The sequence below is a fragment of the Sciurus carolinensis genome, chromosome 8 (genome assembly GCF_902686445.1).
Source record: "Sciurus carolinensis chromosome 8, mSciCar1.2, whole genome shotgun sequence".
Classification (NCBI taxonomy): Eukaryota; Metazoa; Chordata; class Mammalia; order Rodentia; family Sciuridae; genus Sciurus; species Sciurus carolinensis.
In genome coordinates, this window is record NC_062220.1 from 12,917,978 (window position 1) to 12,931,484 (window position 13,507).

The 13,507-nt window shown below is 44.0% G+C and overlaps 3 gene segments (V, D, J or C); all 3 read right to left on the minus strand.

Annotated features, from left to right (window-relative positions):
• Window positions 1-2,483: 2,483 nt before the first annotated feature.
• Window positions 2,484-3,271, minus strand: LOC124991223 (T cell receptor beta variable 20-1-like). The segment is given in 2 exon segments: window positions 2,484-2,878; window positions 3,179-3,271. Coding segments are annotated over 2 exon segments (435 nt in total).
• A 3,472-nt stretch (window positions 3,272-6,743) lies between these two features.
• On the minus strand, window positions 6,744-7,494 carry LOC124991224 (T cell receptor beta variable 20-1-like). The segment is given in 2 exon segments: window positions 6,744-7,093; window positions 7,425-7,494. Coding segments are annotated over 2 exon segments (390 nt in total).
• A 3,241-nt stretch (window positions 7,495-10,735) lies between these two features.
• LOC124991225 (T cell receptor beta variable 20-1-like) lies at window positions 10,736-11,615 on the minus strand. The segment is given in 2 exon segments: window positions 10,736-11,265; window positions 11,573-11,615. Coding segments are annotated over 2 exon segments (570 nt in total).
• Between the last annotated feature and the right edge of the window lie 1,892 nt (window positions 11,616-13,507).

Below are 13,507 nucleotides of genomic sequence, written 5' to 3' on the forward strand. Positions count from 1 at the left end.
TGTGGAAGGGCATCTGCCTGTTCCTATAACTGCATTTTCCTTCCCTGGTTGGCTGGGCCTCTTGGAATGGGGTCACCTCACAATATAATTTCTTCTACAATGTGCAGCAAGCGGTACTTGCTATGGATGGCCTGGGGCCCAGCTTTGTGCTTTGTCTGGAGAGAAGAGGCTGGAAGCCCCCTGGATCAGAGCAAAATCCTCCTGTTTATTCTGAGAAGCACTCACTGTATGTTTTATTACCATGTCAACCTAGCTAAGCAGGAAATATATCTGAGATTTTCCTTTGTGGAATGTATGGTTCTGGGTTGGCTTCGAGTTGATCACAGGGAGAAGAAATGCATAAAAGTAGTAAGGAAATATAAAATGTCTGCCATTGTTCTGAAATCATCATTCTATGAAGCTGAGAAAAAGAAGCTCAGAGGTGCTGGACTCAGTGTTATGGCCCTTGCCTAGTACATGTGAAGGCCTGGGTTTGATTCCCTGCACTAAAAAAAAAAAAAGAGAGAGAGAGAATAGAGCTTGCCAGTGGTTCATGTGTGTGCTGACCTTTCTCTACTACTTCACATCCTGCTGTCCATGCTGGCCACCAGCCCTGCTGACCAGTGGACACCAGCCACACCAGCATCCCTGAGAACTCATGGAGAAGTGAACACAAGGAACAGCCAATTCACGGGCTCCAGCACAGGCCTCTTTCAGGGTCCATCCAGGGCTTGGGTGAACATCACTTATCCCAAGTTCAGTTTGTCCCCATCACCACAAGAAGTAAGAAGTGGTTTTTTTTTTTTTTTTTTTTAATTATCTTGGACCTTTCCTAATCTAGTTTCTCCCCAAGTGTGTCAGGACTGATTCCTATAATAAATGTTTTATTCCTTCATGCTCATACTGGTTAATTTTTGTGTCACTATTGACACTGCCATACAGAGTATGGATTAACCACAGCCCAAGCCAAATGTGTTCTCAATAGACAGTTTGTTACTCGTCCTCATTTTTAGAGTATTTCAATATCTTTTCATTTCAGAGTACCCTCCATTTTTTATCCATGTGATAAGTTTTCTTGATGTCTGGGGATCTCAGTGTCTCTGAGAACCACTGGGTAAGCAGCCAGATGTTAGAGTCAGAGTTTGGGATCAGAGGGCTGTGGCACAAGAGGAGCCCTGGTTCTGGGGTCTGATGGCACCTAACAGATTCTACATATTTGCCCAGGACATATCTGTTGCCAGGAGCCAAAGGACTTGCAGCCAAGAACAGTGTTCCACAGTGCAGAGGTGAAGGGTCATATATTGTCTTTCTGCTCTAAGCGGGTGCATGCTACACATTTGCTTGAGGATAAAGGCCAGTGCCGATGGTGGCAAACACGGTAGACATGAACATGATGGTAAGCATCCCATGTGGGATGGTGGTGGTTGAGCCACTGTGGTTCTGCTCCTGGTTCTCACTAGGAAGCGCTCCTCATCCTCCATTTTCAAGACCTCAAATACCGTGCAAACCTTTGATGTAATGGGTTATCTTTTTCCTCTTTATGCATAAAACTGAATCAAATTCAACCTGTGAATCATAACATGCAGGCATTGCTTAACAACGCATGTTATTTATCTAAAACTAAACTATGGGCTTTTAAAATAACTCCCCCTCCACAAATAATGATATGCAAGAAAGATGTTATGTGGTTCCCTTGTCCCATCTCTTCACAGGTTACTAGACACATTTTCTTCTCTAATATGAGGATGCTAGTGTATTTTGCTCTTTTTTTCTACTGCATCATGCAGATTTGTTGTCAATGGAGAAATCATCTCTTAGAAATGATTTTTCCAAAGTCCTGCTGTCAGTGTTCCACTTATCTTCTACCTTCTGACAGAACTTTCTAGATTTATCAACCATGTCATCTGAAGACTTCCCTACAGGCTTCCTATGCCTTCTCTCACTCTTGACACCTATGTCATAAACAGTTCAGCAAAATCCTTCTCTAGGTGTGTTTCAGTTACACTCTGTACCTGCACTGAGGGTTTCCTCCTGCATTCTCTGTCTCTTCTGCTCCATCAACAATAAACTGGAAACCTCAGCAGTGGATCCTTCGATAACTCCCGCTGTCTGCTTGCCTCATGATTACTCTTCTTCTTGAGGGTTCAGCATGGTGACAAGACAGTGCTGAATAGTCATAGAGAGTCAGTTACCAAAGGAAACATAGAAATGTACAGTGATGTGTAGATGTCTACAGATGTAACTGTGGGATTACATGTAGATTTATCAAGAATATATGGAAACATGGCAGAGTCAGGCAATGATCCAGTTCTTCAAATATTTGAAGAACTTTCCATGTCAGTTGGTCACTTTATTGACTGAAATTGATCCCTTTTTTCACGATCTGGGAAAAACACCCTAACATTCCACAATTGTCCAAACCCAAATTCTCTGTGTACTCACACACACATGAGTCCTCCCAGAGGTCTCATTCAGAGAAGCTGTGGTTTTCTCTGCCCAAGGCTTCAACCACAAGGCTCCTGGGGTCTGAGGTTGAGTGGGGCAGGCTGCTGCAAGCCTTCTTGCCTAGGTCTCTGACTTCCACCCAGCACTGTGTCACTGGCACCACAGAAGTAGAAGCCACTGTCTTCAGAATGTGCACCAGTAACCATCAGAGATGCAAAAGTGAAGTTTGGGTGACTGACAGAAAATTTGACCTGGGCAAAACCTTTCTCCCAGGTGACATCAGAGCCTTGATTAGAAGTTGCCATGAGCACGAAGCTCTCTTTCGGGAACTGGCGGTACCAATACACATTTATGGCCTGGATGCCCACAGAGCGACACTCGATCTTCACAGAGGTCCCACTCTTACAGATGGCCCTGCTTGGATGTTGAGAGACATGAGCACCAAGCCCAGAGCCTGCTGAAACACAGGGACAGAGGAGGCCAGCAGGACCAGAGTCAGGCAGGACCCAGAACACTCAGCTCTCCCACCACCTTTCTCCCAGCCCCAGGGAAATCCTTTCCTCTTCCCAGGCATCCTCTCAGACTCCCTGGGACCATACTCCCTGCCTCCCCTACCTGCTGCCTCACCCTGTGCACTTCAGACAGCCTGGACACACCCTCTCACTTTCATAGGTACAAACATTCCACAGTGCCTGGCCACCACTTCACTCGCACCAGCACACACACACACTCCCAGGGAGGAGAAGGCTCTTACTGGGCTCCAGAAGCAGCAGAAGCAGCAGCATCTTCAGCATTGGCCTCACACCACCTTCTCTGGAGAGGTCTGACCATGTGTCCCCTCCTTCCTTTCCCCAGCCCTGGAGGATGGGTGCCTGAACACAGGATCCTGGGGTGCTCTCATCTGCCCCCTGCTGGTGGTCCTTGCCAGTGATCCAGGATGCATCCCCATCACATGTATAGAAGGTGCTCTGAGACCTGAACACTGGGGTGATTAATGAGTTTCTTATGTGGAAAAGGACATATATTCGGGTAGCAAGTGCATTTTACTCAGTTCTTAACTTCTTCGTTCTATTTTCAAAGTCATTGTCCCTGGACACCTCAGGGCTGTTAATCACTGGACTGACACTGCCTTGTGAATCCACAGTGCCCAGGGCATCACCTGGGCTGGAGGCCGGCTGCTTCTTTTTAACCAAGGTGAAGGCACTTGTTACCTTCCAAGAGCTCTTTCCCTCATGACCATCTCATGACAATTCCCCTCACATTCAGTGAATTTCATTCTAAAATATTACTGGTTTACCTTTATATCTTCGTGTATGGACAGTTTGATGGTAATTTATTTATCATCATTTTACTGTAATGGAGGTCACACTAGTACTGGTGAATGAAAGTGGATTCTAGGTAGTTTAAGGAACTCTTTCGATTCAAACATGTTTTCCTAGTTGTTTTAATGTTGAGAAAGTTTAGCCATTTTATAAACAAAGCAAAACAAAACAAAACAACAATTGTTAGAGTTGATAGGATTTTCCCACAGCACCAGACTTTCATTTTGAGAACAGCCTACTGGTTGAGCTTCCACTTAATGTTAGTAGCAGTACAGTGGATTGGGCAGTTTAAAAAGGTTGAATTCAGACCTGAACCATCAAATTATATTTGGGACATAAAGAAAAGGATTTTCACTATGGGGATTGAACTCAGGGCACTTGGCCACTGAGCCACATCCCAAGCCCTATTTTGTATTTTATTTAGAGACAGGATCTCACTTCATTACTTAACATCTTGCCTTTGCTGAGTCTGGCATTGAACTCAAGATCCTCCTGCCTCAGCCTCTTGAGCAGCAGGAATTACAGGCATGGGCCACCATGTCTACCTGTGAAAACATTTTTATCATAATAATACAACTATTGCGTTCCATCAGTGTTAATGTACCTGCTAAAGGGCATCTGCATTTTCCTTTCCTCTCCTGGTTGGCTGGGCTTCTTGGAATGGGGCCACCTCACAATGTAACTACTTCTGCAATGAGTTCCTATCAACTACCTGGGAACAAACTTTGTGCTTTGTCTGGGGTGAAGGGGCTGGAAGCCCCCTGGATCAGAGCAAAATCTTCCTGTTCATTTTGAGAAGCACTTGCTGTGGTGATTTGTTACCTTGTCAATCTAGCTAAGCAGGAAATACATTTCTGAGAATTTCCTTCTTGATATGTATGGTTATGGGTTGGCTTAGTGTTGATCACAGGGAGAAAAAATGCATAAAAGTATCAAGGGAAATAAAATGTTTGCCATTTTTCTGAAAACATCATTGATCTGAAACTGTGCAAAAGAAGATCAGAGGTGCTGGACTCGGTGTTATGGCCCTTGCCTAGTACACGTGGAGTCCTGAGTTTGATTTCCAACACTGAGAAAAAGAAAAGCAGAAGAAAACAGAGTGTCAGAGGTTCATGAGTGTGCTGACCTTTCCCTACTCCACATGCTGCTGTCCATGCAGGCCACCAGCATGCTGACAAATGGGACCCTCAACCCCACCAGCCCTCCCTGTAAACTCACAGTCCAGTGGGTACAAAGAGCCAGCCACCTTCCATGGATTCCAGCACTAGCCCCTTTCATGGTCCATGGAATATTTGGGGGTACTTAATTATCCCAAACTTCAGTTGGTATCCCATCGTCAGAACTAGTTAGAATTTTTTTCTAAGTAGTTTTGGACCAATCCTAACCTAGTGTCTCCCCAAGTTGTGTCAGGCCTAATTCCTATCATAAACTTTTTATTCCTTCCTACTCCTACTAATTTTGTGTCATTATTGACACTGTCGTACATGATATGGATTAGCCATGGCCCAAGAAAAACATGGTCAACAATCAGTTCTTATTTTTAGAGTACTTTAATATCACTTTGTTTTGGAATCTTTTGTTCTTATTATCCACGTGATAAATTTTCTTGATGTCTGGGGATCTCAGTGTCCACAAGAACCTCTGGGTAAGCAGTTAGAAGTTAGAGTCAGAGTTTGGGATCAGAGGGCTGTGGCACAAAAGGAGCCTGGGTACTAGGGTCTGATAGCATCCAATTGGTTCTACATCTTTGCCCAGGACATATCTGCTGCCAGGAGACAAAGGACTTGCAGCCAAGAACAGTGTTCCACAGGGCAGGGGTGAAGGGTGGTAGACTGTCTTTCTGCTCTAAGCAGGTCCATGCTACAGATACGCTTGAGGAAAATGGCCAGTGCCGATGGTGGTAAACATGGTAGACATGAACATGATGGTAAGATTCTCCTGTGAGATGGTGGTATCTGAGCCACTGTGTTTCTGCTCCTGGTTCTCACTAGGAAGTGCTCCTCATCCTCCATTTTCAAGACCTCAAATTCCCTGTTACCCTTTCAAGGGATGAGTTTTCTTTCATGTAATGGGTTTTCTTTCTCTCTTTTATGCATAGAACATAATCAGTCTCAACCTGTGAATCATAATATGCAGGCTTTGCTTATCAATGCATGTTATTTACCTAAGACTAAACTATGGAATTTGAAATAACTTCCCCTCCACAAATAATGATATGCAAGAAAGACGTTATGTGGTTCCCTTGTCCCATCTCTTCAGAGATTTACCAGACACATTTTTTCTTGTATTATAAGGATGCTAATGAAATTTGCTCTTTTTCTATTGGTTCATGCAGATTTGTTGTCATCTCTTAGGAAATGATTTTTCCAAAGTCCATCCTTCAGTGTTCCAATTATCTTCTACCTCTGACAGAGCTTTCTAGAACTGTCAACCATGTCATCTGAAGCCTTCCCTATAGGCTTCTTCTGCCTTCTCTCACATATGTCAAAAAAAGCTCATCAAAACTTTCTCTAGGTGTGTTTCAATTACACTCTGTACCTGCAGAGAGGGTTCTCTCCTGTGATGCCTCATGACTTCTCTCAATATTGTGGGTCCAGCATGGAGACAACACAGAGGTGAACAGTCATAGAGAGCCAGCTGCCAAAGGAAACACAGAAATGTACAGCAATGTGTAGATGTCTACAGATGTAGATGTGGGATTACATAAAGATTTATCAAGAATCTATGGGCAACATGTCAGAGTCAGGCAGTGATCCAGGATTCAAATAATGGGAAACTTCTCATGTCAGTTGGAACTTTATTGGTTCCACTTTATTCCCATTTTTCTAGATCTGCAAAAAGTCACACCCCCCATTCCCACAATCGTCCACACCCAAATTCTCTGTCTACTCACACACACATGAATACTTCCAGAGGTCTCATTGAGAGAAGCTGTGGTTTTCTCTCCCCAGGCTCCTCCCACAGGGCTCCTGGGTTGAGGGTGGGTGGAGCAGGCTGCTACAAGCCTTCTTGCCTAGGTCTCTGACTTCCACCCAGCACTGTGTCACTGGCACCACAGAAGTAGAAGCCACTGTCTTCAGAATGTGCACTGGTCACCATCAGAGATGCAAAGGTGCTGTTTGGGTGACTGACAGAAAACTTGTCCTGGGCAATATCTTGTTCCCAGGTGACATCAAAGCCTTGATTAGAAGTTGCCATGAGCACAAAGCTCTCTTTCGGGAACTGGCGGTACCAATACACAGTTCTGGCCTGGATGCCCACAGAGCGACACTCGATCTTCACAGAGGTCCCACTCTTACAGATGGCCTTGCTTGGATGTTGAGAGACATGAGCACCAAGCCCAGAGCCTACTGAAACACAGGGACAGAGGAGGCCAGCAGGACCAGAGTCAGGCAGGACCCAGAACACTCAGCTCTCCCACCACCTTTCTCCCAGCCCTAAGGAAATCCTTTCCTCTCCCCAGGCATCCTCTCAGACTCCCTGGGACTGTACTCCCCTGCCACCCCTACCTGCTGCCTCACCCTTTGCACTTCAGACAGCCTGGACACACCCTCTCACTTTTAAGGGCACAAACATTCCACAATGCCTGGCCACCACCTCACTCACACCAGCACACACACACACACACACACACACACACACACAAGCCCACGCTTCCAGGGAGGAGAAGGCTCTTACTGGGCCCCAGAAGCAGCAGAAGCAGCAGCATCTTCAGCATTGGCCTCACACCACCTTCTCTGGAGAGGTCTGACCATGTGTCCCCCCCTTCCTTTCCCAGCCTTGGAGGATGGGTACCTGAACACAGGATCCCAGGATGCTCTCATCTGCCCCCTGCTGGTGGTCCTTGCCAGTGACCCAGGATGCCTTCCCATCACATGTACAGAAGGTGCTCTGAGACCTGAACACTGGGGTGATTAATGAGTTTCTTATGTGACAAAGGACATATATTTGGGTAGTAAAAGCATTTTGCCCAATCCTTAGCCTCTTTGTCCTATCTTCAAAGTCATTGTCCCTGGACACCTCAGGGCTGTTAATCACTGGACTGACACTGCCTTGTGAATCCACAGTGCCCAGGGCATCACCTGGGCTGGAGGCTGGCTGCTTCTTCATAACCAAGCTGAAGGCACTTCTTTCCTTCCAAGAGCTCCTCCCCTCATGACCATCTCATGACAGTTCCCCTCACGTGGCAGTGGACTTGATTCTAAAATATTACTGGTTTTCCCTGTATGTCTTCATGTATGGACAGTTTTAACATTAATTTATTTATCATCATTTTACTGAAATTGTGGTCACACTAGTTACTGGTGAGCGGACATGGATTCTAGGAGGTTTAAGGAGCTCTTTCTGTGTGAACATGCTGGGCTACTTGTTTAAGGAACTAGTTTTGAAGAAGTCTAGCAATTACTAAAAAAATCAAAAGAGAACAAGCAAAAAAAAAAAAAAAACCAAGTTAAAGGTTTTTCTCAAGCACCACACTTTCATTTTGATAGCAGGCTACTAGTTGTATATCCATTTAACATTTACTCACAGTTCCCTGTAGCAGGGAGCTTAAAAATGTGGAATTAAGATTTTAAACTTCAAGCTATATTTGTGACATAGTAGACATAGTGAAGAAGATATTGTCATAAAAATACAACTATAACATTGCATCACTGTTCATGTATGTGGAAGAGCATCTGCATGATCCTGTAACTGCATTTTCCCTTCCTGGTGACTGGGCCTCTTGGAATGGGGCCACCTCCAATGTAACTGCTTCTGCAATGTGTAGTTAAGGAGTCCTTGCTGTGGATAGCCTGGAACCCAGATTTGTGCTTTGTCTGGACAGAAGAGACTAGAAGGCGCCTGGATCAGAGCAAAAACCTCCTGTTCATTTTGAGAAGCACTCTCTGTGTGGTTATGTTACCGTGTCAACCTAACTAATCAGGAAATACATTTCTGAGAATTTTCTTTGTGGTAGGTGTGGTTCTGGGTTGGCTTAGAGTTGATCACAGAAAGAAGAAATGTATAAAGGTATTAAGGGAAAATAAAATGTCTGCCATTTTCTGAAATCATCATTGATATGAAACTGTGTAAAAGAAGATCAGAGGTGCTAGATTCAGTGTTATAGCCCTTGCCAAGTACACATGAAGCACTGGGTTTGATTCCCAGCACAGAGAAAAAGAAAAAGAGAGAGAGACAGAGAGAGAGAGACAGAGAGAGAGAGAGAGAGAGAGAGAGAGAGAGAGAGAGAGAGAGAGAAAGAGAGAGAGAGACAGAGAGAGAGAGAGAGAGAGAGAGAGAGAGAGAGAGAGAGAGAGAGAGAGAACTGAATACCTGTGGTTTCTGTGTGCTGAGCTTTCCCTGCTCTACATTCTGATCACCAGCTGGGTTGACCAACTGGACCTCAGTCCCACCAGCCTCCTGGAGAACTCACATGGCAGTGGACATAGATATCCAACAGCATTCCATGGATTCCAGCCTCCACATCCTTCAAATCTATAACTTGAGTGAAGCTAATTTTTCCCAAGCTTCAGTTTTCCCCATCACTAGAGCTAGTTTGATTTTTTTATTCTAATTAATTTTTTTGAACTTTAGTTATGTAGTTTCTCCCCAAGTTGTGTCTGGTCTGATTCCTATCATAAATTTTGATTCCTTCGTGCTCATACTGGTTCATTTTTGTGTCATTACTGACACTGCCATGCACAGTACAGATTAGCCACAGTCCAAACCAAACATATTGTCAACAGCTAGTTTGTTATCAGTACTGATTTTTAGAGGACTTCAATGTCAGTTTATTTTGTACTTTTTGTTCTTTCTATCTCTGTGATGTGATATCCTGAAGTCAGGGCATCTTCAGTGTCCACAGGAACTATTGGGTAAGAGTCAGAGCTCTGGGATCACTGAGGGTGGATCCTGATACTGGGGTCTGATAGCCTCTAACAGTTCTATGACTTTGCACAGGACATATCTGCTGCCAGGAACCTAAGGCCATGAAGTCAAGAATCGTGTTCCAAGGGCAGAGGTAAAGGGTCATGCATCATCTTTCTGCTCTGATCTGGTACATGCTACAGATTTGCTTGAGGGAAATAGTAAGAGAAGATGACAGTAAGTCTCCCCTATGGACAGTCCACTCAGTGGTGGCTGAGCCAACTCAATTCTACTCCCCAGTTCTCACTAGGAAAAGCTCTTCATTCTCCATTTTCAAAACCTCAAATCCCCTGTAACACTTTCATATATTTGTTTTTTGCTCTCTTTTTCTATGTAGAACTTAATCAGTCTTAACCAGTAATTAAAACATGCAGGCATTGCCTGACAGTGCATGGTCATTTGTTTAAAACTAAATCATGGGCTTTTAAAACATTTCCCCCTCCAAAAACAATGATATGTGAGACAGATGCTATGTGGTTTCCTTGTAACATAGCTGCACATGTTTATGTACACAATTGTTTCTTGTAATAACTGGCACTAATGTGTTTTGCTCACTTTCTATTGGATCATGTAGATTAGATTTGTTGGTCAATGTCATTTTTTGTTTTCTCTTAGAAAATGATTTCTCCAAGGTTCTACCTTCAGTGCTCCACTTGTGATCTTCTACCTTCTGACAGAACTTTCTAGACCTCTTAGCCATGTGATCTAAAGTCTTACTATAGGTTTCCTCTGACTTCTCTCACTATTAACCCAATTCTCCAGAGGGGATTTTACCAAAGCTGTGGATCCTTCTATAAGTAACTCTCTCTTGCTGATTGCCTCATGACTTCTCTTGATCTTGAGGGTACAGCTAGGTGACAAGACAGTGCCAAACTTTATAGAGAGACAGCTTCCAAACAAAAAATCATAGAAATATACAGCAATTTGTAGTTGTCCACAGATGTAGCTGTGGGATAACATGTAGATTTATTGAGAAGACAGGGACAACATGGCAGAGTCAGGCAATGTCCCAGGTCTTCAAATACGTGGGGAACTTTCCATGTCAGTTGGTCACATTATTGGCTGCACTCTATTCCCCTCTTTCAAAATCTGAGCAAAAATATCCACCACCACAATCCTCTACACCCAGATTCTCTTTCTACATCACTCTGTCCCCCACAAAAATGTTTGCAGAGGTTCCATTCAGAGAAGCTGTGGGTTTCTCCCCACAGGCTCCTCCCACAGGGCTTCTGGGGTCTGAGGGTGGGCGGGGCAGGCTGCTGCAAGCATTCTTGCCTAGATCTCTGACTTCCACCCAGCACTGTGTTACTGGCAACACAGAAATAGAAGCCACTGTCTTCAGAAAGTGCACCCGTCACCATCAGAGATGCAAAGGTGAGGTTTGGGTGAGTGATGGGAAACTTGTCCTGGGAAAAATCTTGTTCCCAGGTGACAATAGAGCCTTGATTAGAAGTTGCCATGAGCACAAAGCTCTCTTTCGGGAACTGACGATACCAAAACACAGGTGTGGCTTGGATGCCCACAGAGCGACACTCGATCTTCACAGAGGTCCCACTTTTACAGATGTCCCTGCTTGGATGTTGAGAGACATGAGCACCAAGCCCAGAGCCTGCTGAAAGACAGGGACAGAGGAGGCCAGCAGGACCAGAGTCAGGCAGGACCCAGAACACTCAGCTCTCCCACCACCTTTTTCTCAGCCCCAGGGAAATCCTTTCCTCTCCCCAGGCATCCTCTCAGACTCCCTGGGACCATACTCCCTGCCTCCCCTACCTGCTGCCTCACCCTGTGCACTTCAGACAGCCTGGACACACCCTCTCACTTTTATCAGCACAAACATTCCACAATGCCTGGCCACCACCTCACTCACACCAGCACACACACACACAAGCCCACACTCCCAGGGAGGAGAAGGCTCTTACTGGGCCCCAGAAGCAGCAGAAGCAGCAGCATCTTCAGCATTGGCCTCACACCACCTTCTCTGAGAGGTCTGACCATGTGTCCCCTCCTTCCTTTCCCCAGCCCTGGAGGATGGGAGCCTGAACACAGGATCCTGGGGTGCTCTCATCTGCCCCCTGCTGGTGGTCCTTGCCAGTGATCAGGATGCCTCCCCATCCCATGTATAGAAGGTGCTCTGAGACCTGAACACTGGGGTGATTAATGAGTTTCTTATGTGGCTAAGGGACATACAATTGGGAATGAAAAGCTTTTTACCCAATTCTGAGCTTCTTTGTCCTATCTTCAAAGTCATTGTCCCTGGACTTCTCAGGGTTGTTAATTACTGGACTGGGGTCTGACACTGCCTTGCAAATACAGTGCCCAGTGCAGCACCTTCATAACTGAGTTGAATGCACTTCATACCTTCCAAGAGCTCTTCCCCTCATGACCATCTCATGACAATTCCCCTCACCTGTCACTTGACTTTATTCTAAAAAATATTGGCTCTCTGAGCCACCAGCCCAGGCCAGTTTTCTCCAGCATACCCTCACCAGAATGGTCTAGTGTCCACGCTGCAGCTGACCATCTATCAACACAGGGGGGCACCTCTACCCACTCACATTGATTATTCTCAACCTGGAGACCACCATCCATAGTGGGACAGCATCGTTTCCGGGATCCCACATAATGAAGATCTTCACAGACTTCGGGCTACTGAAGACTAGGAGGTTTGAACAGTACAGCATAGTTTTATTGTAGAATTTTTAAAAATTAGTAGTATTATTAAAATTATTCCTATTATACCTACTATGAATCATTCTTTTTTCTTTTATTAATATCTTTCTCACTCTGTTCTTCATTTCTATCTGTTACTTTGGAGACTCTCCCTTTTTTCATGCTTACAATCTATTTCTTTTAGTTCTGCATTCACTATTCCTATGACATATTACCTCTATAGACTCATTTCTTATCTCATTAAAGTTATATCCTCCACCCGTCGCTATGCTCTTTGTCCACCATTAGAAATTTTGGTCCTTATTGCAAACCCATTGGTTATGCTGTAGATAATAATTGAACTCATCATTTCTGTTTATTAAGACAGTATGGTTAATATCTTAATAGGGATCATTTGGGTTAAGGATGCATACTCTTTGTATGGTGTGCTGCTAATATTTATCTCTCATTCAATGTGAGTGATTGGAAACCTGCAGGGACATTATAAATCCATAGGTAGAATCTGCAGTACCTCAAATTCCCACTGCTAGAGAGGAAGATACAAAAGCAATATGAGAAAACAAGGAAAGAAAGTGTCCAAATCAAACCTAGATGCTATATCAGTAGAATACAATGACATCAAGGCAGAGGAAATGTCAGAAAGGTAGTTCAGAACACACATAATTAAAATGAACTGAGATGAAAACGATGAGATAAGAGAGCAGATGCAGACAATGATTGATCACACCAATAAACATTTAAAAGAGCAATTCAGGAAACAAAAGATCATTTTGATAGTGAGATAGATTTTCTGAAAAAATAAAGAACAAATCATTGAAATGAAGGGAAGAATAAACCAAAATAAAAACTCAATAGAAAGCATAACCAACAGGCTAGTTCACTTGGAAGACAGAACCTCTGACAATGAAGACAAAATATTTAATCTTGAAACAAAGTTGACTAAACAGAGAAGATGGTACAAAATCAAAAAATGGAAACTCCAAGAATTATGGGATATCATGAAAAGACCAAATTTAAGAATTATTGGGATTGAGGAAGGCACAGAGATACAAACCAAAGGAATGAATATCTATTTAATGAAATAATATCAGAAAATTTCCCAAATTTGAAAATGAAATGGAAAATCAAATACAAGAGGCTTACAGGGCACCAAATGTACAAAATTACAACAGATCCACAAAAAT